This window comes from Corvus cornix, chromosome 4 (genome assembly GCF_000738735.6).
Source record: "Corvus cornix cornix isolate S_Up_H32 chromosome 4, ASM73873v5, whole genome shotgun sequence".
In the NCBI taxonomy this organism is placed as follows: domain Eukaryota; kingdom Metazoa; phylum Chordata; class Aves; order Passeriformes; family Corvidae; genus Corvus; species Corvus cornix.
In genome coordinates this window covers 31751284-31778601 of record NC_046334.1, presented here as the reverse complement: position 1 = coordinate 31778601, position 27318 = coordinate 31751284, and the positions used below count along the sequence as shown (strand labels likewise).

General features: G+C 37.7%; 1 protein-coding gene across 4 annotated transcripts in view; it reads left to right on the top strand.

Annotated features, from left to right (window-relative positions):
• The window catches only part of BANK1 (B cell scaffold protein with ankyrin repeats 1), a 137760-nt gene that overhangs the window by 36045 nt on the left and 74397 nt on the right, over positions 1 to 27318 (top strand). For 3 of the 4 annotated variants that reach the window (XM_010411683.3, XM_010411681.3, XM_039551571.1), the window contains exons 4-8: positions 2684 to 2832; positions 4419 to 4557; positions 7088 to 7230; positions 14078 to 14201; positions 22168 to 22364. In XM_010411683.3, coding sequence (XP_010409985.2) covers positions 2684 to 2832; positions 4419 to 4557; positions 7088 to 7230; positions 14078 to 14201; positions 22168 to 22364 — 752 coding nt within the window. The remainder of the gene's footprint in view (positions 1 to 2683; positions 2833 to 4418; positions 4558 to 7087; positions 7231 to 14077; positions 14202 to 22167; positions 22365 to 27318) is intronic. The other variant, XM_010411682.3, reaches the window with a different exon arrangement.

Genomic DNA, 27318 nt, shown 5'->3' with positions numbered 1-27318 from the left:
TAAGTAGAGTGCAGACTGTAGAAATAAAGTTGTCATGAACTTTACATAGATTAGAATGCATCTACATGATCCTTGAAGAACAATCACTGACAGATGGCTGACATCTGAGAATCCAGTGCCTTCCAGATTTGTTATTCATTCCTTTCATTTTGTCAATCTGATAACGAAATGTTTCTTGTCTCTGTGAGACTCCTTTGCCTGAAGTGGCAGAAAAAAATTCAGAAGCAGCATGTACCTCATATGAGTTATCTTCTGAAGTGAATTCTGTGTACGTAAGTGTAAGATTTATGAGCAACTTAACATGTGAATACATTCCCAAAATATGTGCTCTGGGCATATATAATCACAGAATCATAGAGAGGTTTGGGTTGGACAGGACCTTAAAGACCATCTAGTTCCAGTCCCCTGGCCGTAAGCATGGACACCTTCCACTAGACCAGGTTGCTCAGAGCCCCATCCAACCTGGCCTTGAACACTGCCAGGGATAGGGCATCCGCAGCTGCTCTGGGCAACCTGTGCCGGTGTCTCACCATCCTCACTGTAAGGCATTGCTTCTTAACACATCTAATCTAAACCCACCCTCTTTGAGTTTGAAGCCATTCCCTCTTGTCCTATCCCTACACGCCCTTGTAAAAAGTCCCTCTCCACATTTTTTTTAGGCTCTGTTTAGGTACTTGAGGCTGCTGTAAAATACCCTAACTGTTTTCCTCAGCAAGAGTTCAGGCCTTCCTTTTCCTGAAGGGCAGTGCTAAATAAAGTCTAGTCTTCACAATGATAATCAGAGAAATTACTGTGCTTATATTCTGAGCTGGATTAGTTAAACTGCATTGAACTGTGTGTGGGTTCTCATTAAGAATCAGAATAACCTTTGTTCAGTGTAGCCTATTTAATTTCTCAAGTAAATTAAAGGAGATGGAATTAATGCTACTTCAGTAAAATACAACTGCACGTAGGTTCATTGAAATTTTAGAAATCTGCGCTGAATTCACAGCTTAAGTTCAGAATTATTTAGCCTTAAAGGCATGAGAATATAAGCAGGAGTAGGCTGGGCAGATTTTACTGGCTACTGGTGGTCATCAAACCAGCCTAATTTAGATGTTCAAGGAAACTTCAGCTTCCTCAAGGAACTATGGACAATTGACGCTTCTTTTTTCTTTTTTTCTTTTTTTTTTTTTTTGGTGTGTATATGTGTGTGTCTGTACTTTTTATGAGATCTCTCCTAACAATCAAAGTGTTTGCTTGGGTAAAAAAGATTCTACATCTGACATAGAATACCATGGCATAATTTTATTTAGCAGGCACATTTATTACAGAGGTACTTTATTAAATCTATACCTTAAGCAAGGCAAGATTGGTAAGGAAAAGAAACATTCTGTATCAGATGAACTGGTGCATATGGGGGAAGTAAAGGCAGGCAAGAAGTGAGAAAACTAATTCCAAATTGCCAGTACTGACACTGACAGGAAAGGTTTCTGTACCACTTCGGAGCACTGTATGGTTTGTGTACCTCAGTCTTTTCAAAAAAACTCAAGAGGGCTGTGGTACTTCTTTGAGCAAAGCCAAATTGCTGCTGTTCTATATTCTGCCCATTGCTAATTTACCTTAATATTCTATATCCATTTAAGAGGAGAAGATGTGCATCAAAAGTTCTTTGTATCCTTGAATGTAATTGACTATGAGTCTTTCATAATTTACAGTAATACAAGGTAGTGTGGATGTCTCTCAGGACATTGCCTCACCAGCCAGTCAAGATTTTTTAACTGTGAACTGCATGAAATGATATCAATAACCTAACTGCAGTATACTGAGTAATCCTCCATGATGAAGAGCTGCTGCAGTCCTTTGAGATGGGTGCCAGGAGTGTTTTGCACAGGGTAATAGAGTGTCTGGAAAGGAGGAGTAATGGTACAGCTGAGACATAGCAGGTAAAGGATACCTTTGCTAAAACACAGGCTTAGTCAGAGCTCTGCAGATTCATTTTTCAGTTCTATTTCATGATTAAAATTCTGTGAAGTGATGAAGGATTCACTATATTCTCTAGAGGCTCTTGGGCGTTTTCTGGTGCAGCAAAACAGAAAAGAAACTGATTGCAAGCTACCTGTGTAACTGGCATAGCGTTTCCAAACACAGATTATCCTACTAAAAAATGTATGCCTTCCATCCATCATTTAGTCCATTAAGGCAGGCAAATACTATGGAATTTGTGTCAAAGAAATCTGTGCTTACTGTCATAGTACCATGTTACAGGTATCACTGCCCTCGTGTAAGCCCTTCCTGTAGACAGGTGGGTTGATGTTGTACATTCAGCGTGTGCTTCTTTACATATAGAGAAAGGAAGAGTGGTAAAAATCCCATTTCATCCAGTGTATGAGAGTTCTGAGACTACAAAACAACGATTTCAGTCTAAAGGTTATGTCCCTTTTTGTTTTAGGAAGACAAAGCATATGTGCAGAGCCTGTTCATGTAAATCAAGGCTGCAGGATCAAAACTTCAGGGGGAAGCTCTTTATCAAAGGACGCCCCCTCATTACATTTATATTAAAGGAATTTTGCCAGGCTTTCATGCGCTGTCCTTAAGGTGACTCCAAATGCCATATGAGTAATACATTGGAAACCACATCATTGCCATGTTTTGTTGATTTAGGATTATTAACAATGTTCTCATTTCACATTATTTATTTCAGATCACCAGACTATCTCTGATATTAACTTGTCAGATGTCAGGAGAGCATCAGAAGAAACAAACCTCACTTTTAAAACAGAGGTACTCTCTGAAAGATTAGAAAGTAATGAGCAGTCAATATTGGTGCTTCCGAGAAGATTATCATGTGAGGTAAGACTTCTAAAATCTTTGGGATAACAGTCATTGTACTTCTTCTCTTCCTGCTGCAATCTCATTCATACTATATCTGCTATTTGTTTCCAAAAATTGTCAAGGGACCAAAATGAGAGTACATCAAGACTGCAGTGGGATTAATTTTGCCTTTGTGTTGCATCCACACTGCAGTCAAAAGATTTGCAAGTAGTTTGGAGACAGCTCTATTGGAGTTATTTAGCAGCTTGAGTCGAAGTATTACTGTCATTTGGGCCTTATACTTTAGAGGGAGCAAGTAATCAGGCAGTTCTTGAGAGATACGGAGTTTGTCTCGTCAAGAATCCAGGATGGGTGTATGTATACATGCATATGCGCCCATACCATGAATTACACAGGGCTTGTGTGAGTGATGCCTGAGGTTTTAACTTTTATATTTTTCAAATTCTGTACTGCTTAATGTGTAACTCTGAAGTTTCTTGTAGCCTGTAAAACTTCTGCTCTCTCATGCTATGTAGACATAACAAAGCCTCTCCGGGCCTGCTCTTCAAGGACACCCAGACCGTCCTAGGCCCAAAAAGTATAAACCAGAAGCCTTTGAAAGGGGGTCAGGCTGAGGGGAATTACATCATTAAACTGAAGCTTTAATTGGACAATTAACCCTGATAAGCAAATGAACCAAACCTATAAAAGTGTGAAGAACTTGTGACCTGTTGTCCATCTTGGGGTCCATCTTGGCAGTAGCCTCTGGCTCCCCAGAGTGTACCTTTGAAGGCCTTTCAAATAAATACCTACCTTTACTCCTTTACTCCTGTCTAGTCTCTGTTTCTAGGAGGCCTCTTAAGGCATCATGAGTATGGACCTAGGCTGAGTTTAAATTAAGTCAGAAGTATTTATATGTATGTATATGTATGTATCTGCATGCATATGAAGTGGACATAAATGTTCATGTGTGTTTTTAGTCAGCGTGGCTGTGAGAAATATGTGACAGCATAAACAGAGGAAGTACGAAATACAGTGCTGCATTCCTTTATATAAGTGAGTGGCCACTTATATATGTATGGAAGTTGCATTGTACCTGGAATCTCACAGATTTTATTGCTGTCTTTTAAAGATGACTTGCAAACATTATTTCATTGTTGAGATCAGTACAGTTCTAAGGGAATGATTTTCCCCCTGATTCAGGAGGTAGTAGAGGGCTATTGTCTCACATCACCTGCTGCTTCTGTCTACTGTCACCTCACTGTAAGAGGTTAAGTGTGTCTAAAGTATTTTAGATTATTCTTACTAGGATGGATGTCATTCTTCCAGACTATAAAGTAGAGGGGCCTTAGAAAATGTAACAATTCACCTACATATGCATTTAAAATACTGTTTTGAAATATTCTTATGTAAGCCGAATTTAAAATCCTACATTACTTGTGTCATTTATGTAAGTAAAAGATTAAAGGAAGCAGTGAGATACCATCATATTTTGGTAGTATGATTTTTTTTTTTTGCATGAAGCTGTTGGTAAAGGAAAGTTCTTCCAATATACTTTCAATATAATGTTACACTTCCAGTATAATTTTCTGAAGGACTAATGAGAACACATTTTAATTTTGTAGAACCCTGGTGAAATATTCATTCTGTTGAAAGATGAAATAGATGAAGAAACTCTAGAAATTGAATTCGTAGCAGATAATCAACGAATTAGAACACAGACAGCCTCTTGGAACAAGAAGGTCAAATACGTGAAAGCCCTAGGTACGAAAAATATTCTTTACCTTTAAGAAAAACTGAGAAGTTTCAACTCCCTTCACTTTTTCTGACAAGTAGTTTCCCTTTCTGCTATTTTGTGGGTGTTTCCTGTACATGAGTTTTGCACACATAACTTTTAATGATGCCGAGAAGCAAGACCTTGTGATTTATGGGAACCTAGGTTCTATTAGATTGGTTTTGTGTGGTTAAATGGCATGTGGCAGTCTTAAAATGCCATTGATTAGTTACAGATTAACATTCTTCAAAATTACATCCATAAAATGCAAACCTAATATTCTTTTCTTATTACTCCATTACTAAATGTTTCATTTTATATTTAATGCAGTAAATCTGGTGATATTCCTCTCCATAATTCTTACGGATGCAGGAAATAATTTCTTTTCTCTCTTCACATTCATGCCATTTCTCTGTATCACTGGTCTTTGCTAGTTCCCAATGATTTTTTCTGGTGCTCCATCCTTAACTAGTTGATAACAGTTTCAACTATTTAACAACAGTTTCTCTTAGAAGATTTGTGCAGATTTAAGGGCCACACCTATCCCCACTCTTGATGTGAGTTAAGAATTAAAACATTTCTCACTTGTGTATTCATAGTTTGCTATTGGGCTGCATGCTGTGAATTCCCAGAGGAACTTACGTAATATTTTATTCCAAAATGATTGCAGTATAACCTTGGATAGGAGGAAATACATGCACATAGGCTACAATTTCCCACTGTGGCTTCTTGGAGCTATGTTCTGGTAATTCTGTGACCTGATGATTTCTGTGACTTGGCACTGGTGAGACTTGCACCAGTCGAGTGCTGTGTCCAGTTCTGGGCCCCATGCTTTAAGAAGGACACTGAGGTGCTGGATTGTGTCCAGAGAAGTGCAGTGGAGCTGGAGTTATTAGAGAATAACTCACATGAGGAGTGGCTGAGGGAGCTGACGTTGTTCAGCCTGGAGAAAAGGCTTGTCACTCTCTACAACCTACCTGAATGGAGGCTGTGCTAAGTGGGGTTTGGTCTCCTCTCCCAGGCAACCAGTGACAGGGCAAGAGGACCTGGCCTCAAGCTGTGCCAGGAGAGGTTCAGGTTGGACATCAGAAAGAATTTCTTCACAGAAGGGTTTGTTAAATATAGAAATGGGTTTCCCAGGGAGGTGGAGGAGTCACATCCTTGGAGATGTTCAAGAAATGACTGCATGTGGCACATGTGCCATGATCTTGTTGACAGCTTGGTGGTTGGTCAGAAGTTGAACTCAATGATCTTGGAGGTCTTTTCCAGCCTAATTGATTCTGTAATTTTCATCCTGAACACTGTCCTGAGACGATGGCTATGTATGGCCTGAGTTCTTTATCAGATGGTGCAGAGAGTTTGTTTTTAGAAACCTGACTGGAAAGAACGTAATGAACAGGGAACTTCCATCTGTAACTGGATTTCAGAGAGCAAAAGCTGCACTCCTCATGCACAGATCTTAAAAGATTCTTCCAATTTTTTTTTTTTTTGTGAGAACACTGTTGATCACAAGAAGGTTTCTGTAGTGGGTGAAGAAATAAAATGTGAAAAGTAAATGAAATATGAAAAAATTGGCAGAGAGCTGTAGCCCAAGTTTAACGTGTTTCTTATATAATTTGTGTTCAATGTTTCTTTCTGTTTCAAAACCTGGAAAAGTGGAAATTTGGAAGTATCCTTTGTCGGTCCACCTGATGTGATGTTATAGGAAAAATGTTGTATTTTGTTGTTTTTTTTTTTTTAAACCCACATTTGGGCAGTTTCCATTTAAGTGATTTAATGTGATGTACTATTAGTCTAGTTTCTCTGTCCCTATTACTCTTCTCCATTTTCAGAATTGCCCCTTTTTTGACCGTTTTGTGGGCAGGATTAGTATTTTAAGAACACTGTGCTAGTATGGTCCAGCAGAATGGCTGGCTCAACAAATACTAATGGATTGGGAAATGTGCTCATAAAGTAGGCTTGTGCTGCATGCACAGAGCGAGTCCTACTTAAGTAACAGACTACAAGTGCCTCTCTCCTTGGCTTTTACGAGGTAAACAACTGGAATGGATTAATTATACTGCAATTTCTGCAGCCTAGCTCAAATACGATTTTGAGAACCTTGACTGCGGTTAAGGAAAATGTTTCATAAGATGAATAGCAATTGCACTATTTGTGATAAATGAACTTTTCCTTAGCATGTAGGCATAAGGGAGCTGATTATAGGTCATCAGTCTATCAAAGGGCCGTTGGAAATTTTAAGCATTCTGTTTTCATTCCTTTCTAATGTGAAGCAATAGAATAGCTTTTCTTTATACAGATTTAAAGATATGTATTTTCTTTTATCAGCTTTGTGATGTTAGACTGAAAGACCTGAATAAATAAACTGACTACACTGAATCATCTGTGAAATGCAAATCCAGTCAGTTCATCAACTCTGTTTTTTCTGTGATATTCTCTGTTCTTTTACTCATTCCCCAAGATCTCTGGTCTGGGACTGTAAAATGTTTTCAGCTACTGTTCTGATTTGTGTTTTATAAGATTTTCCTGCTGGCCCTGTATATGTAAATGTCTACTGTGGGGGAGTTATTAAGACGACAGCACAGATTGAGTACTATACTGCACTAGAGGAAATTGAACCCATTTTAAAGAAGGTGGCTGACCCAATAGCTTTCACTTGTCAGGTAAGTTGACTTCTCAAATTTTAATTAAAGAAAAATAGAATGTAAGTGCCTGAATGAATTAAGAGATAGTATGCAGTCTTTTGATTGCACAGTAATTTCTAATGGCTCAGTAGTAGATTAAGGATTAAGAGGCCTGTTTCTTAGATGTCTAGTTGCAAGCAAGTCAGGCAAGAGAAAAAAAACTTTCCATTTTCTTGTTTTGTTAAGAGAGTGATGTAAACATCCTTTGTGCTGTATATGCCCATTGAGCAACATGCTGCATTCCAAAGGTTGAAAATGAGAACAAATATTAGTAAAGTCCCTCTCCATTTAAAGTGTTATTTTTCTGTATGTTCTGAAACCAATAGAAACAAGTAATCTTAAACCACATTGCATTTGGAGGGTTATTATTCGCTCACCATCAAACCAAATTTTTCTGGCATAGCTTGTATGGGAGGCAGTAGGTTGCTGTTCATGTAGAGTCCATTTACAGCTGCTGAATTATCATTCATGTGATTTGCTGGTTGCCATGCAGATTCTTTGCATATATTTAGAAAAAATCAGGTTTTGAGCTGTGTTTCAGATCAGCACGGCAGACTGCAGTGCTCTGCAGCCTGTTCTTTGCCAGTGGCACATGAAAAATAACAGGAAAAGAAAGCATATATTAAGAAAGGATGGAATCTCGTTTGTTTGTATCACTGTATTATTTGCTGAATGGTCGGTAGCCCAAGCAGACCTTTCATGATCTCTATATTGTAATTGCAAAGCCAGAACAGAAATAATAGTCTGTGTTTCCAGTGCAGTCTCATTTTCCTGTGACAAATATACCTTATCTGCCACCTAAGGCATTACACTCATAACAAAAGCATTAATAAAATATGATATATTACATTATTATTGTTCTATTAAGGATGAGGCTAGATTCCTTCCGAGTATGAGTTACTTCTGTTCTAGGAAAACAGGCCATTGCACAAGGAAAACAGTGCAACTCAAAGAACAAATGTATTCTTAAATTCTTTATGGTATCTATCATTTTTTAGCCTGTGTTTTGAAGTATATCAAAGTACGCCTCTAACAGGTCTCATTTAAACTTGTATGCATAAGAAATGTGCCATAATGATTTAAAAATTTTTCACTAACATGGTAACCTAGATACCTACAACACACAAGGTATTTCCACTGGAGAGTTATTTGTGTTATTCAAGAGTTTGGCCCTTCATTTAACCAGCATGACTTATATATAGTAAAGCACATGCAATTCAAATCACATTCAAATGCAAAAATAATTCTGTGCAGAGCAGTAGTGCACACCAGGAAATGCAGCTGTAATGTTATGACCCCAAAGTATGTTTAACAATTCCTAACCTTTACTCATCTGAATAATAAGCAAGGGTTTAAATGTGGTGACACTGCTATATGCTGTTATTTTTATGGTTTTGGTAACTGAAAAACGAACGTTGAGAAAATGTTTTCAACTGGGTAAGCTCTACGGTCCACACAGTGTCACGGCTACTCTGTGGCAAAGTGTACGGATGGTAATTCTTTTTTAAGTGTACTATATGTTGGAAGATTTGTCTCATTTAATGGTACCTGCTGGGCCACAGGGGGAGGTACACTAACTAGCTAGGTAGCTAAAATTTTTCTGCAAACTTTTAAAATGGGCTCCTGATTTAATGTCAACAAGCTACATCATAAAGATGCGATTTACAGAACATAATTTAATTTAATCTTTAAAATATGTTCACAAAAGGAAAAACAAAACAGGCTTGATACTAATTAGAATTCCCATCAAGTAGCAAGAGTAGTAGTAACTTCTCTTTAACCAGGATAATTAAAACCTCTGAGACTATCAACTTATTTGCAGAAGTATCCTGGGGCAACAGTCGTTTATCTATGCAAAGTAACAATCAAACACAATGGAAAACAAAACTGATATAAAACAGAAAAGCTTACAGCAATTATTGATCAAAGCAGTATCACTCTGTGGTTTGAAGGAAAGTTCAAGATTTTCACAAGTACTTGCAATCTGAGAAGTATCTCCTTATTAAAATTCTGTGATGAAAGCAAATGGCTGCATTAGTTCATACCAAAGACACAGTGCTTTGGTAAAATGCTTACACTGTATTCCGTATTGTCTTGCCAACCTTTCCAGCTCCTTTGAGATGCTCCACTTTGTCCCCCAGTAGAGCCAAAGAGATAGACAAAATAGGATTACAGAGATCCATTTTTTTTAGTGATGGTCAGGTGAATTCATGTATCTTAGTGGGAGACTATCAAAATATGGTACCACGGCATTTATGAATCTGTTTGTAGAGAGCAATTAAAGACTAACGTTAGCTAAGGTTTTGATTAATCATAATCTAAGATTTTACAAATCATGGTCTTGGATAAAATTCTTTGCTCTATCTGATGGATTGCAATTTTCTGTTCCAAATCTTTCTGAATTTAAAAAGCATTTACCAACATCAGCAAGATATTTTAAACAATCAAATAAATATTTCAAGTGTAATTGAAGAAATAAATAAAATTAAATAAGTTTCTTTGCATGAGTTTTGAAAGAAAAAAATTGAAATGTTAAAGTAGGAAGACTTGGGATCATAATAACTGAATCATAATGCTGAATGGATTTGCTATGAGAATAAGAGTTGGCTAAAGGTCATGAATTTTGGTTCTTTCACGTAATTCTGCATTCAAGAAACTCTCTTAGGGAGTTTATGTTGTTGCAGTAGCCTAATGTACTGACTGATTTTAAGGTTTTTATAATTCATAATTAAACTTTTTCATATTTCATGTTTTACTTTACATCAACTAATCTTTTCAGCATTCTGCTTGATTTATATGCTGTATTGATTTTTCTCTCAGAGTTCCTACCAAATGGAATTATTGATTCAAACATCTAGTGTTGGGGTTTCCTGGCACAGATTTATTAGGTTAAAAAAAAAAAAAAAAATTGAGACTAAGGTCATATCCTTATTACTGAAGTTGCTGAGTCCATGTTAGTTTGAGTGACTTAGAATATCTAGAAAGATTGAAGAAGTCTTCATGACAAACTTTGGTTGAATAATACTCCTATGATTTTGAGATGCTTGGTATCTTAAAAGGATGTTTTTATCATGGCCATTAAACAGGATTCCAGTTACAGTGGATATTGGAAAAAAAGAATGAAAATAAACTGCAGCCTTCTCTCTGAAAACATGTAAAATAGCTGTATGACTTATGTGGTGATATGCATCTCTACCTGATTCCCAGAGATACTTCCTTTGAAACTGTATTTAATATTTCCATCTTCTCAGCCACATCAACAGCTGTTATTTTAAAATGTTTCTTTCTTTTCCTCTAGGTATGAAAGCTGTCCATATTCTATCACTGGCTAAAATTGTCAGAAATGCTTGAGTGATTTTTAAACCTAGCCCATTCTTTTTGGCAGAAGCAATCGAGATGTGGAAGTGCATATAAAGTAGTGTCTAATATGTAAGAACTACTGAAGAAGTTCATCTTTATGTAAATGTAGCCTTGTTAGTACTGCCAAAGCCTGTGTAGAATATTAATTTACTGGCTGTGGATGCTGTGTTTCAGTGGCACACTTTTTCAGGGCTTGGTTAGCAGTTTTTAAAGAATTTAAGTAATCTTGTTCACAAAAGTAGCAAAATATGTACTTGGTGGTCTCCTCTTTCAAGGATGTTTTTGGAAGCCCAGGTGTGATGGTCAGCACTTGGGGCTTTTCTGTTCACAGCTGTGTCCCGTTGCTCTGAGAAGCGTTGAGGGAATAGAGATAGTGCCTGTGGCTGGGAAGATGGGATTGGAGCAAGCAGTAGTGCTTGCTGAAGGACTTCGAGTACTGGAGCAGAGAACAGTTGGCTGTGCTTCAGAGAGTATGGGAAGAATTGCCTACAAACTCACTAGCTTAATTCTGAGGGGCTGCAAGGACGTAGGGGGAAACTAGCACTATTGCCTATTTTCTCCAGTGTTGTAAATCTTTATTTGGATAAAATGTGGGCTTTCTCAAACTCCTGAGTGGCTCAGAGTTGTCTGCAGGCTGCTTAATGTTAAGTACAACTTTAAATACAGTTCTGCTTCTGTTGGCTTTGGTGAAGCTTCAGCATGAACTTCAGGTTTGTAATGTTGGTGAGATTTCTTGGGAAGATTTCATGGGCCTATAGAGATCTGTATAGGGTGCATTAAAATACGTAAACACAGCATACTTTGAGTCTGCGCGTGCTGTGGGGCAGGAATGGGCAGTAAAGTAAAGGTCTCTCAACAGAATTGTTTCTTGGGGAGGTGACATTTATGATATGGAGCTGGGTAGTGCAGAGCAGCCCTATTCCTAGTTCTGTTTTGCTGTTGTTTTAGCTGTTATCTTCGCAGAAATGCTGGAACAGGCCCTCCTGTATGTGAGATAAAAGACATAGCTGCCTTTTTTTTTTTCCTCTTGATTAACTAATCCTTTTATTTCCTTTTGTATCTTTGTTGAAGAGCAGCAAAACAAAGCTCCTCCTTCCAGTTTAGTTAACAACATAGCTGGTTAAATCATTGCTTAAGCCTTCAGATTTTACGTCCCAGGAGTAAGATGAAAACCAGAAATTGAGGTGGAAAACTTGAAGCAAATTGCACTGATAACTTTATATAAGAAGTGTATTGTTCTTGACTTGTAAATCATAGAAATGGATAAGCTGGTCATTGGAGTGTGAGAAATTTTGCTGCGAGTTCTCTGTTCAAGAACTTGTTCCATCTCAGGTTGTGAAACATTGTTTTATTCCATGTAAATTTGGTTGTCTCAGAGTGAAGTAAGAGCTATGCATTCATAAGGTATTCCTTCCATAGATTTCTGACTGACTAAAATGGATAAGGAAGGGTTTTGGTCTCAGCTCATATTAAAAAGTAGAGGAGATTTGTAGGCAAGATTTCCCGGAATGATTGCTGAAAAGAGACTATGGAGTGCTTATTTATCTTGGATATACAGTACAGTCTGAAATGGATTCTGTCTGAAATTGCTCCTCTGGAATTTCAAGACAGAAAATAAGAGGCAGGTGTTGTCAGGGTGGATTTTGTTTGTTTGTTCATTTTCTTTTGAACAGAGAGGGTTAGATAGGTAGCACAACGTGTAAGGGGTATCCCTCCTATTTTAAATGGAGATAAAAAAATATTACTTCAACTTTAGTTTGTCTAGAAGCCCACTTAAATTCTTATTCTCTGCACAATGTGATATCTACTATACAGTTGCTTCAGTGAGTACAAGTGGTTTTGAGCCTCTTTTTTCAAGACACAGGATCTGCCACATACACTCATCTGAGCTAGTTCCTGTGTTGTTACTTGGTTTTGTCCTACTCTAGATCGAACTCTATTAAGGTAGTGTAATGATAACTTATCTAAGAAGACCTACTTGGAATAAGAGAAAATAGTATGGTTTCCTAACTGAATTTTGATTTTAGTCCTCTTAATAACTTGTAAACATAGTGTTGTTGTTCATGTTAATAGTTTGGAGGTTTTATAGATACTTGGGAGGTTTTGAATGTGCTTTCTGAATTCATACTAAATTTTGTACTTAGGTTAGATCTTTATTCTAGAACAAGCCTCAAAGATCTTTTTTTCCTAGGTGGAGTCTTTTTTTAATGCTTATTACTTTGCTTATTGAAGATTAATGTATGTATTCATAATTATTGAATAAAAGTACAGAGAATATAATGTGGCAGCACAGAAAGGGAGTGAATTTTGAAAAGAAATGCAATGGTTTTTATCTGTCTTAATATTGGAAGGGCCAGGGTTAATTATGGGAAAAATAAACAATCATATTGTTAGCTTCCTACCTGCATAAACTTATCTTCTAATTCTTGGTAGGAGTTGGATGAAATTATATCCTGCCTCTGCATTCAACATTTTCTGATCATGTCATACTTACTTTTCTTACTCCCTTTTAACAGTCTTGGGAATTAAACTTCAGGTTTCGTAAGTAGACCCCTCTGTCCTTTTCTCCTCAGCATTTCACTCATAGACATGTTTTTTTTTTTTCCAAGTTCATATGCTAAGCATGTCTGCAGATGTTCCCTTTTAGTGATCCCAGAATTGTCTTGGCCAGCAACAATCCAGCTTTGGGAAGGCAAACTCAGGGCTGCTGGCCCTGAGCAGAGTAAAGCAACTCCCCCTGAGCTCTTCTCTGCTGTGGCTGAGCTCCTTTTGGTGCCCGGTGCAGCAGACTGGACTAGAGCTGTAGTACTTGGTGTAAAATATTCTTACTCTTCAAATCTCCGTAGTCAGGCTGCTCTTGTCAGGCCAGGCAAATAAATGTTTAGTTATGGCTACCTTGAAAGTTGTTAGGCATAGATCTTGACCTTCTGTCCAGAAAGAGGCACTCAAAAATCTCCTGGCAATCAGTGAGAATTTCCCTTGTCTAAAGACTACCTGTTTAGTAGGAAGCCGATCTATCTGGTTGATATCAGTTTCTTGTTCTGTCAACAAAGTTATGTGTTGGCTGATGAAACTGAAACTGTTTCCTACCTAAGCAAGTCCACAATCTTAATGTACAAATTTTGGGTAACAGAGTGCTACTATAATCTTTAAACTCACCCTGAATTACTGCTGTAGTAAAACATAAATCTTCCTGTCCTTACACTTCATCCAGAAGTTTTTAAGTCATGGCTGGACTTCATACGTTATAATATGTGTTTATGTGCAGTTGGGTCATATTGACATGATTCTTTTGTATTAAAATTTCTCTTCTATAGTTCTCAAAAATTGAGTTGCTCTTACTAAGAGAGAGTTTGCCATAATACTGTTTTGAGTAATTTGATTCACCAGCACTCTGAGTATAAAGTTAAAAATACATATGCAACAAATGCACTAACATTTTTTTCTGGTTTTTCTTTCTTTTAAGCAGGCATTGAAATTTTCTTCTGTAGAGAAGGTAGACAATGTTCTGACTTCATTATTGAAAAGCAAGATATCTAGTTATGAATTCAGCCCGTTCCAAAGTGAAGAAGAGCACCATCAACAAGCTAGTGAGTCACTTGTTCTATGTATTGATTTTTATTACTGATGCTATGGTTATTACTTATAAATGTTAATAAGACAATCTTTAAGTATTGAAAGCTTCTCATGAAATGGAAGAATCCACAATAAAGACGACATAAGAAGGAAAAATGGGAGAAAGAATTCTGTAAATCATTACTTCGTGACTCAGTACTTTGTATTTTTACAGTACTTTTTATTCTCTGGATTTTTGATCAGCTTTGGATTAACTGCAAATTGACAGCTTTACAGCTGAGCAAAATTTTACTTACAGAGAAAATGGGTAATAAGAGTCATGTGGAGATGCCTGTACATGATATGTTTTTTAATAATTGTTCTTCTGCAATGCAGGTTAGACTTCACTTTTTCCAAGTCTGGAGAAAATCGGGGAGATTTCTCTATCTGAAGAGCATGGATGGCTTTTGATCTTAGAACAGTACTAAACTTCTACAGTCACTTTTAGTACCTATGCACTTAATAGTTTTCATTACTTCTGGCAAAAGGATAATTTTATTATTTTTAATTTTTAAAAGAAGGCATCCCAGTGAGTTAGAATTGGATTTCTCTATAAAGTGGACACATTATATGCACAATTCAGTCATGCATCAACAGAAGCTACTGTTAGTACCGAATGGAGGGCCCTGGTTAGGAATTAACTTACTAGGGATTCAGATTGGTTTGCAATATACCAAGAGTGCAGTTATTTAGCTTGTGTTTTGAAAGCATTATTATGATGTTATTTCAAATATGTATTAAACCTCAGCTTTCCTAAGAAACTTTTGGGGAAAAACAATACTCAAGAAAATGTGTTTCCCTTCTAAAATACTTGAGGAAGATATGTTTAGGATCCTGCTTGACCTCTGCTTTGTGCAGCTGGACTGTGGTTTTGAAAGAAAAATAAGCTCTCTACAATCCGTACAACATACCACTTCTCATAACTAAATACAAACAAGTTTTGAAGGTAGCTCTGCTGGGATTACCATCATCTTTCCTTTCCTTTTTTTGTTGATGCAGTTCACTCCTCTGTATTAGATAAACATGATTCAACTTGTAGTGTAAAAATGAGCTTAAATGTCAAAGTTAGTGGAAGCAAATAAATGAGGCACCTGTCCTTGGCATTTTCCTGTGCAAGACTGCAGGATGGGGGTGGATAAGACACATTCAAGAGTCTTTCCCAATGTGAAATGTTAATTGATGAGCAAAAGATTTTTCACTTCTCTAGTAACTGTTAGATCTGCTGATGTTTTTTGCATATTGAGAATAATGCTAACCAACCTGCTATGGCCCCAAAAAAGGCCTGTGTGGTTGAAGAGCAAGTTGACTGCTTGAGCCAAGTAGTGACCTTAAAATGAACTGGTTTGATGTATGGCCTGAAAAGAAGGTGCAAAGTTAGATGCCAAGATTCTTCATGAAAGAAAGATGCGTTTGCAGAGCTGGAAGCACTCAGAATGTGGGAGACTTAGACTCTGATCCCTCTTCTGCCTGAAAGTTATATAAACCTGTGTCTTTGACTCCCATGAAAGCCTCCCAAACAGGCACTAGAGATGTCCAGTAGCAAATGAGAGGAGGTCAAGCTTTCAGCATGAGGCATAGATAAGAGAAACCTTCCTCTGTATTGTTCTACATGGATGTTTTATTTGAACGTTCTCGCTGGCACATCAGGGTACAGCTGATAAATTGCTGCACTTGAAAGATCTCAATATGACCTCAAAACAAACCAAGAATGAAGACCTTATGATTAATTTATTGGATAACTAATGAATTGCATGGTTTGACTTCTCACAAAGTGTTCATCTGTGTGATTAAAAACTTGGGAGTGTAAAAATACATATAAAAGGCATGTGATGTAATTAAATTAAAATGCAGTGTGATGCTTTCCCATACAGACAGTGGTTTGGGTCAAAACATCATGAGATGCATGTTTGCTTATGTAATTTTTTAGGAGCCATTCCCATCCCCAAAATGACTGTTCAGTATTTTTTTAGCATGATAATGCAGTACTTGTGAGCAGTCAGCGTGTAGGTTGGTAAAGTCAAGATGGGTGGCAAAGGTGCAAAAGGTTAACTGTGATACAGATGAGAAAGCTGAATGCAGACTGAATAGAAATCACTTGAAAATATTGTGTTTAACAAACAGAATTAACTGAGAGACAGAGCCAAGGCTTGTCTGGGAGTTTTAGTGGTGGTGTCATCCCTTGTGGAAGGATGTAACTAAAGGTGGAAGTACTGTGTAAAATATTGTACATTCTGTACTGAATTGATTTCAGAGTATATTGTATGTAAATTATTCCTTTATATTCTGGTAATGGAATCCAGTCAAAGCATACTTACAAATCCAAACTCATATTTCAAAAAACTTCTTGAGAAATATTTTTCTTCTAGGAAAGCCCTGATTCTGCTCATGAATCCTCAGATTTGGGAATTCTTGTTGCATTGATTCCTGTCCAAGAAATAACAATTTACTTGAGGAAAACCTGTTTCATTTTCCACTATTAATTAATTTTCATTTTTTACAAGTTAGCTATTACTATTTCTCTGATTAAACTCAACTATTGATGCTTATGGAAAGTCCTGAACTTGCTTTGTAGAAAACAGTGCTTTTTGTCACCTAAAACCGGTAGCAACATAGCAAATCCTATTCTGATTTCTGTAATTTTTTTTCAAGTTGAAACATCTCTCCTAAAAGAAGAAATTGAGTCTGGGTTTTCAACTGCTAGCAAAATAATGGGGGGGGAGGGGAAGGTAGTGGTATTAGTGCTGTAGAAGTCATCTTAGGTGGCTATTTAAATTGCTCAAAAAACAGAACATGTCCTGTTTCAATAATTTGGGAAATAAAAGAAGTATGTCTTACAAGATGTGCAGAAATATCACTGTAGGTTGCTCTGTTTCCTTACTGCAGTTTTATGAAAATTCCCGCAGGCTAAGACAATGCTACAATACAGTAATATTAGATTTTATGCTGTTTTATAGCTGAGATTTTCCAGAGTTCTCTGCAGAGAAGAGACAGGATTATGACAGGACAAAACATACAAAAAAACCCCAGCAACTCCCTCTACAGCCTGTGTATGTCAACTAGAACTTTAATTAAAAGCAAGCACTGGCCTCCATGTTAGTTGAAAGTTGAAGGAGCCACCTTAAAGCACTTAATGTGCCACTTGAGTACTTTGTCTTTAACCTTTCCTTCCAGCTTGTGATCATCAGCTAGCTAGTTCTCACTGTCGGTGCCAAACAGCCACAGCTTTTCTCTGTTAACATTCTCCATTAAAGGACTGATACTGAGTACAAGCCGTTCACTTCCAGTTACCCTAATAACTATTACTTTTGTTCAGTTCTGTATAGTTAGCTGAAGTGTACCAGTTGTTCCAGTTTCACAGCTGACGGAATTTCCAGCAATTTTCACCAATTCAGTGTGACAAACTTGCAAGTTCAAGAATGGTATTTTCTGCCTGAAGCACGTGGGCTTTCAAATAATTACAGCCTCTTCCTAATGTGTATAGTACAAGACTTCATTTAAAGCAGTTAAACATGGTATTGGATGGAATTTTCTTTACAGCAGAACATCTGTCTTAAGAGTTCACTCAATTTTGAGAATTGGCAATTAAGGAACAGTTACAATTTAAAAAACAAAAAAGCCACAAATAGATCTTGCAGTGGGCTTTTCTTATTTTGACAGTGGTACGCATAGTCATCATTGATTTCTGCTATAGAACCTGGTGGAAAGAGAGAAGTTCTTCACCTTTTCTTAGTGACTTGGGAGGGGTTCATACAGCTAGTGGTGTCTCTTTTCAGAATGAGGGCAAAAAAGAAAGACCAGGAGGCTTCAATCATCTCTTTTGAGGTCGTTAACCTTACCATATTTCTTAATTAAGTATGTATTTGGGGGAGAAATTTCTGTGAGGCCAAGTCCAAGGAGACTTCCCCTCACTTCATGAGAGGCAAAGCTATTAGCTTATATTATTAGCTAATTATTGTTAGCTATTATGAGCAGAGAGTGACTGCTGGTACCGCAGCTGCGTACAGAAATGGTCATTGAAATGTTGCTGAGGTTGCTGAAACAACAGCAGCCATCTCCACTGTCTGTATAGCATTTACCAAGACAGCAGTCGTGCCAAGGTGGCCTCAAGAAGTTCAATGCTTTGGGGGGTTTTGTCAGCAATACTGGGAAAGCTTGGCTGTTGAAGATTGCATCCTACTTTGTGTGAGTGCAGGGTGCTGCCAGTTGAGTGCCTGAAAATCAGGGTATTGAAAGCTGTCTTAAGTTAGTGGAGCTAACTTAAGAGGGTCCTCACAATGATTTTTTGCCTTTTGTCACAACTTCATGCCACCAGGCTTCAGGTTCATGAGTGGAAGAGACTAAAACTGTCCATTTCAACCACTTATTTCCTTTTTAGTATTATGTAAAATATCTCTCTACACCACCAGTATCGCTTTTAAAGTTCTCATGTGTGACAACAACCTCTTTTTTTCTGCTTACTACAAGGAGCGATATAAAAAAGGTTTGTTCTAGGAAATTGATTTATTAATTTAATTTTTTTTTTTTTTACCATCCTTCATGGCTGGCTGAGGTATTTAATTTGTTAATGATGTAGTTTCCTAGTGTTCAAAGTATATAAGTGTAGGAGTCCTGCCTGAATGTCAAACTCAGCTAGGGAGGAGTTGAGTGGTGACCAGAAAAAACAGCTCAAGTGCAAGGAGCTGAAGGGGTTTTGGAATACCTGTTTTGTGTTACTTTAAGAATGCAGGTATGTATTCTAGGCAGGTATATGCCTGCCTAGAGCAGGCTTATGAATATCATCTACTCCTCTTTCTATTGGTGAAGAAATCGTAGCATCCAGTCCCTTGGTAATATGGACTTGATTGCCCTTTCAGATTTGTGACCAGTTGTTTTGGGTTTCATTAGTATGAGTGGAAATTCACTTGGAGCATGTTATTAATACTGTGTTAAGGCTCTTCTTACTAACTATATTTGACCTTCCAGTGTCTCCTAACAGGGTGCAAACTATTGAGTAAAGTTCATAAAATTTACTCTTCTTTAAAATCACTGCTCAATGCCTATTGCATTGGTGGACATTTAAAAAAATAAATAGCAAGTACTAAGAAAAGCAGTTTGATGATTTGTGGAAGTTTTTCTAAATATTAGCTCAGGTTTGAACACTTTTTTAAAGAGAATCCTTTTTTCTCCTACATTTAGAAAAGTCTAGACAGAAATAAGAAGTCAAATGCATATACTCTGCGCTAAAATTGATAGTTCTTCAAATGACAGAATCAAACCCAGTTTGTGAGACTTTAAAATATTGAGCAATATTGAGTAGAGAAGTTGTGTAGCATCTACTTGTCTAAAAAACCTTAGCTGCTATGCAGTTTTAAGATTGCCTATTGTAGCCCAAAGGATTTTAAAGCACACTGCAAATACAGGGGAATATAAGCTATAACACATACCCTTGTTGATGGAAGCTTAACCTGCCAAGGCTTCTAAAACAAGTGACTTGATTTACACAGGTGGTGTGTATTTACATTTTCTTGATTAGATTTTTCTTTGCCTGATGGAAATAAAAGTCAGGCAACACTCAATTTGTTTAAAAATCAGTTTTAGGGTTGTTAATGGGACTTTTGACTAAAATGTAGCCCACTCAAATACCTTGTGTCAAACTAATATTGGACGGGATAGTGGTGGAATATTCTTTGTCCAAAATGCAGTCAAGAATTGTCCTAACGTTGTTTTTCTCAGTTAGTACTTAGCTATGCCTATTCCAAGAACCGCTCTTGTCCCTTATATTTAATGATGGGGTGCGATTTTACTCCCTCACATATTATTCTGCAGGAGCAAAAAGGGTGGACAGGAGGGTACACAAATTTGTCACTGCTGAGCCAAATTTCACTTTGTAGAGGAATGTAAAAATTAGGAACTTTGTTAAAGACCAGCAGCTAAGAGATTTTCAGAAGGACTCATAACTTTTTCCAGCACGCTATGGGCTGAAAATGTGCTGGCTAACCTGTAGGACAGCTGATGACAGGGATATAAAATGAAACTCAAGAGGGCTAGAAGAAACTGTGTAAATTCCCAAGTTGTAGTCCCGGATGGGAGACACATTAAGAAGCATTAAGACTGTCTGGAGTTGAAGGAATCAGGAAGCTATTGCAAAAAAGGGCAGGTTGAACACAAAGAAATTACCAGGACTATCTGGCATTCATTAAGAGCTCTGAGGAAATTTTAAAGTGGAATAGCTAGGTTTCTAACAATGCAGTTTTTCAGTTTTGTAGTACCAGGAGGTGTGACTCTGATGCCAAAATCCAGTTTCTCGGGTGACATTGTGACCTAGAAGCAGGTTAAAGTGTTATCTCTACTGGACAAACTAACAGAGATGTTAATAAGATAAGTTTTCTGTAATGTGAAGTCTGGCTTTATGATTTTCTTGTAGTTTTTTGTAAGAGTGAGCAAACCTGGTTAAGTCAGTAACTGATTAGGTATGGATGAATAACTGATCAAAACGAGGAGGCAGGCAATTAGGAAAAATCTTTCTTTGCTAGTGATACAAAGTATTCAGGATAGTATGGAAAAGGGCTAATGGGGGGCGGGGAACGAGAGATTTAATAATTATGCAGTAAAATGTCAGATGATATTCAGTAGAGGTAAAACCAAAGTGATGCAAGTGGAAAAAAGCAGTCCTATGTTATCGTCCAAAATGAGAGGATTTGAGCAGGCTGTTAGTGCTAAGGAGTAAGACTGCACAGTTCCATGATAACATCAGCTTGTTGCTAGGCAGCAGATCAAAAAGCTAAGGAAATACTAGGAATTGTTAGAAAAGGAATAGAGAACAAAACAGGACATAATTATGGCAATGCATCAATTACATGGCTCATCCAAAAGTTGAGTATCATGTGCAGCTCTTCTCCTGTCATCTCAAAATAGTTACATTAGAGCTGGAAAAGGTTGAGGAGAGAGCAGTGTGTGTGGCAGAGCTGGTTCTCTATGGGGCCCAATTAACTAGACTGGAGCTCTTCAAGAAAGAAATTCTGGGAATGAGTAAATCACTCGAAGTGCATAGAGGGCAGACAGGGATGGAGAATAAGATGAATTAGGGACTGTCAGTTGAACCTATCAGGAGCCAGGTTCAAAGCAACCTAGGGGAAGCATTCCTTCATGCACTGGATTGGAAAGACCCTCAGAGTGCAAAAGGTTGATGGTGCCTGGGGCAGGCTGGATGCATGCTTGGAGAAGAGATACACTACATGCTGATTTATAGACGAATTGGTAGACAGCAAACTATAAGTGATCAGAAAGTAGAGTATGAATGCAGAGAGAAGTATTGTTTGTGCTTGAAGTCTTTTTCTTTGTTGTTGTTGTATCTAACTTATGGTCACTCGTAGAGTTAAAATACAGGAAGATGCTGAAATTATAAACTGAATGTCCCAGTACTCCAACATAAAAATAGTTTGTGATAGAAATTAATATCATATTATTTCAGATACATCCTAAAAGCTGTTACCTAATACACTCGTCTTTAAATTCTCTGATTTTCATTACAGGGATAAGCAAATTTTTGCAAGTCTCTGGTAGTCATGTGAATTTTCAGAAATGATTTTTAATATCAAAACATAGCATCATAACCCTATAAAAATGTCCCACTCAAAAATATTCAACCTAAGCAAAAGCATGTCTTGGCTGTTAGAATTTTTGCCTTTTTTAAGAAAGCTTACTTCTCAATAGAACTAAAGTGCTTTGAAATCTGTCAGGATAAAAATGAGATTTTTCAGTTACACCAAAAGCTCCTTCATTGATATATGTATAGGAACTGTAAAACAGTTAATTGGAGAAATAATTCTTTGGGTGTTAGTTCAATATTGGCAGCTTGATGACTGTGATTCCATAGGACTAATATTCAGAAGACTTTTATAGAAGAAGGTGTTCTAGAAAAGCAAAACTTTTGTTTATTAAGACTTTGTTTCCATTATACAGATAGCCATTTGGAAGAATTTCCTACCCTACTTCACTGTGCAGCCAGATTTGGCTTGAAGAACCTTGCAACATTTCTACTCAGTTGTCCGGAGGCCACACAGGCTTGCAAAATAACCAATAAATATGGAGATGATCCAGAAAGTATCGCGAAGAAGCACGGGCACAAGGAGCTAAGAAAATTAATCAAAGAATTGTCAGTAAGTCCCTATGCTTTCCATATGTCATCTTCAGCTGGGGGGCTATGATAATGTACTACTGAGATTCCACAGTATCACTTCTTGTAAAGACTAATATGTTGTAGTCCTTCTGTCTGAAAATATTGTTGTACTCCAGTCTCAGAAGGAGGGGTCAAAATGGGGTACAGCCACTTTCTTTGTGCACTGTCATAGTGAAGATCAGAGGCTTTGCACTGCTTGAATTTTAGGCATGTAAGGGAAGGAACAGTGAGCCAGAAGTACCTTATGTGGCATGGTTAGATTGGTGCTTTCAGCACCCTAACAATGGTTATATTGTAAGTAGTCTAGACCAGCTGTCTAGAGTAGGAGATAAAGACTTCTTTAAAGGTCGCTTTAAAAGGGACTATGAACTCTCTTAGCATTGCCATTTTTCACCATTCAGAAAAGAGTTGTTTCCCTGCCTTGGGAAAACTGTTCATGCCACTGTGAAGGAAGGGTAAGTTTTATCACCCTTAGATGGAGTAAATCTTCCTTCAGCTGGGTATGCAGGAGGGGTTTGGGGCAATAGTTGCCTTTTCACATGAAAGGTAGTAGTAAAATAAGGGTCTTTGCATAGTTCTACCATGCAAATTATTGCAAATAAAACCTAACAAAATTGCAGTAAAAAAGCTATGTCGTATAGTGACATTTGAGAGCTTTGACCTACTTTAACTCTTTTTGTGCTGTTATATGTGCAGATATGATAATTCTACAGTTTTCTATACTGCAGTTGAGATCAAATTTAACTGAAGAAAATACCATCCAGCATAAAGCTGTCCACAAAACTGTGCTGTCTTCCTGGATCACCATGTTAGTAATTTCACATTTAACAATTTCTAACTGCTGTAATTGTCTCACAGTCATCCTTACACTGGTCAGAAATCTCCTGCCAGTAGCAGTCTGATGTGTAAGGTCAGGCTTTTCAGTTCTTGGAGTTTACCAGTTTGGCTTGAAGAGACTAGGACTGTATTCCCTAACCTCCCCTGCCTGTGTATCTGGCTAGGTTCTGTCTTTGCATGGTCAGAAACTCCCAGTAAAGCTGTAGGCAGAATATAAATAAGGTGATATCTAAGTCTTGGTGACATACCTTGATTTCTTTTCTAAGACAATCATAGGAGTTGAAGGGTTGAAACATGGATGAAAAACCATTTTGGGAACATGGTTTCTGTTGATAATTTTTCATGTTTAATGATAATGATTAGTTCCATAGGACATTTATTTTTTTACACTAGTGTTGTAGAAACTCAGCTTCTGATGTGTCTTTGTTGTGCATTCCACATGGAACTGGAAGCTTTGGAAAATGGGTCATTTTGTTTTTATCGTAATGCACTCATGTGGTTTGGGGCTTCTGCAAGGAGAGACAAGTAAGCATGGTACAGACTCAGCTGATACACGGAGAGTTGTATTGCATTTCTACAGTCTTTTCACATTTTAATAAACTTCATCAGTGATGGAAGGCAGTGCTTGTGAGGGTGATCTATTTCACTCTAAAAAGCGTGTAAAATGTGTGCATACCTTTGGTTAGCTTTTCTGTATTAGTAAGATTATTAATTGTCCTAATGAAGTCTAAGTATAAATTTGTCAGTCTAAAACATGTATTTAAAATGGCAACTGAGCTCTACTGTGTAATTTTTCATTAAAACACTTCTCTCATGGCACATACCTGCTACTGTTTGCACATAAACAGTTAACAATAATTGTTCTGTGCTTTCCCAAGTCTAAATACTTAATACCAGCATTGAAGTAAAAACTAATCTATGGACACTGTAAATGTGTGTAGTGTGGATAGGACGTGCAGTTGTACTACCTGTTTTCAGTTGATTCAAATGGTGTGGCTTAGTAATGCAACACAAGTAAAAATCTGAGCATGCTTCAAATCTGCCAAATGTGTAATATGATATTATAGAAATGTTACCTCCAGCCACTGGAAGAAAAATGGCTTATTTGTGTCCCCTGTAATAGTGCACTTAGGCACAAAAACACTTACTGTACCTCTGTAATTGATGGGAATGTGGAAAAGAAATATTTGCATGGCTCTGAGCCAAGAAGAATTTAACCATGTTCCTGTAACTTCCCATTACAGCTATAGTATTGAAATTGCTTATTTATTACAATAGAAGTACTTTTTCGTTTGGCATACCTCTTACTGTTTTAAAAGTGTTACTTGTGTTTGGCTGTTCCTTTAAGGAGTAGCCCCAAAAGGCACACAGTAATTCATTGCCTCTATCCTAAAGAGCAAAAGGGTTCCAAAAAAATGAATGCATTAAAACATACATTCAGTTGGTCGGAAATCCTGCAAAATGTCTTTCATTTGCTGGAAAAAGACCAAAAAAACCCAAAAGTGTCAATTTGGGCTGGAGAATTCTTGGGGAGTGAGAATTCCCTGAGATGATTAGAGAGAGAGCATCAAAAGATGAAGCGGTAACAACTCAGCTACTATTTCTGCCTTCAAGCCCCAGGGGGCTGTGCAGGCCTTTGTGGTGTCTGCTGGGCAGATCAGCGCTCGGGTTTCTTCGTTGCTGCTGCTTTGCTGGTGAGGCCCTCCAGCTTCCCTGTCCAGCAGGCTTAGTGGAAAGGTGCTCAGGGCTCTGTTGGCAAAGGGGAGCCATAGGAGCTGGCTGGCTTGGACACTTGAGCATCTGAATGACACAAGTTCCTTATCCTTGTTTAAAGGGAAAACCTCTTTCCTGGAGCCGGACACTGACAGTGTCGGTGTGTGGAGTGTTACAGCCACAGAAGACAGATCTGGAGTGCCTGGTGGGAATGCTGGGAGCTGATGTGTGAAAGCAAAGCATAGGGGAAGGATCCCACATCATGAGACATGCTCCTCAGCTACGTGAACGAGGAGGGAAGAGATTTTTATGCTTTTAGTACCAGAGTTAAGTGCAAGGTCATTAAATGCTAAAACCTCCCACCCATTAGGATCCTCTATATATCTGTGCTTCCACCATGGTAGGATCTGCTTTCTCTGTCAGAAATCTTGCATTTCAAACGCTCCTTGAAAATGTCTTCTCTGGTGAGGGAACACTACAATACTTGAATGACTTGCATTAAAGGTACTAAATTGGTGAAACTGAGTCTAAAAGAGTCTTTAGTGAGGATTTTTAGTGAAACTCAGTTTCAAATATGCCAGCAGTTTATTAAGCAAACAGATTTTTTTTGCATTTTAGCACAAAGTCACCTCAATGGGCATTCCTTTCTAATTTCTGCATGTTTCATTATAGTTTAGATGAAGTAATTCCCTCTTCTGTAGCATAAAAGAGGGACATCACTTAACATTCTGTGATAACACCCTGAATTTAGTCTTTTGATTTTTATTGCTCTATACCTTCAAATATTTGAATGTTTTCCACAATTGCTTTCAGGCTGAATTGCTTGAATCAAGTGTGTCAATTTAAAACTAATAAGAGACATTTGGTAGGAATACTGTCAGGAATCCTTGTCTCAGTGTATCTGAGCCTTTTGAGGCTCAGTTGATCCAGCTGAGGCTCAAATGCCAGTAAGAAATGCTTTCCATTAGCCTCAGGTCAAAACATATCTGCAGTCAGCTGTTACGGTACCTGTGACAGGTAGTACCTTGTTAAGTGACAGTAGTTTTCTGGGATATCAGGAGTCTATTTCAGATGTTTGCCTTCTGCATATGCTCTGTCTCTGAAAGCTGCTATGACGTGAGCTTGTTCTTCTGGCCACCAGCTGTGGCTTTGTAAGTCTATGTAAAAATTCTACCTCCGGGTTATAATGAAATCATTTAAATTATGTTCTTATCCAGCGCACAAAGGAAGAACTTAAAAAATAATGCTTAGAAATGTTCTCTCATCTCGGTGAGTAATGAGGGGAGTCTGTTCAATTTGTGACCTGATTATTTAAAATTGGAGGTCACACTGGTAGCCAGTTTAGGCATTTGTGCTTTGGCATGGACGTAATTCTTTGTTCCAGTGCTTTGGGTTTCTAGTTTCTCCCTTCTTTTAATAAGAGCTGTGTAGCTGCATGTGTCATAGTCAGGAAGATTACTGTGTACCACTGTAGTATACATCACAGGTTCTAAAAAAAACACAATTCAGAAAGTGTTTTATTGGTTGGTTAATGCAGATACTTCCTGGTTGCTGGCTGCAGCCTTTAAAATATGTTCCTAGGGTTGGCATAAATAATATTTAAGTATAAAAATTGAAACGTCATTTCATGTTGTCACCACACAGTTGAGACAGCACGAATTAATTTTTGTTTTTAAAATACCTTCTGACATTTCAGAATTGGTTACCAGAAGTGTAAGGCAGAAAATGCAGGTTAATTGAACTTTTTTTAACCTGCCCTGTAGCCAGGCCTGTAAGTCTGCAGCAGGACAGGAGACTGATAGCAGAATCTTCTTCCTCTGCCACTAGCAAAACTCTGTCTGGATTTCTTGTTTAACGTAATTTTCTGTCTGCCTGCTTGAGGCATCCCTTAGGCAGCTGTTGAAAATATAATAGGTATTTAATTCTGTACATATTGGTGGAAATTCCTGTAGAATGGCATAGACTGAGACTGCCCTGCATGGCTGTTCAGAAGAAGCTTGTTTTCTTTCCAGAATGCTTTCAGATTCTTTCTAACGCTTTTGAGGTACATCCTGCACAGTCTAGGTCCTCAGTTACTGAGTTCACTGCTCTTAGAAGTTCCCTCAGTAGCAGAAAGAAACACAGTCTTACAGCTGATCATAATTTTCACTCAGAGCCTGTTTTATGGAAGATACATGTTTTAGATAGCGGGGGATAGAGGAAAGAAATTTTTCTTCCTGAAAAGCCAAGCTGTGTTTTTATAAATCATAGCAAACTTAAAGGATGGGCAGAAATGTAGGTTGAGAAGTAATTCATCATTGTACACCTCTCCTCTTTCATCTCTTACTTTGAAGTCCATGGTTGAACCAGAATGCAGAATCTCTTGAAGTATCTTCAACTTTATG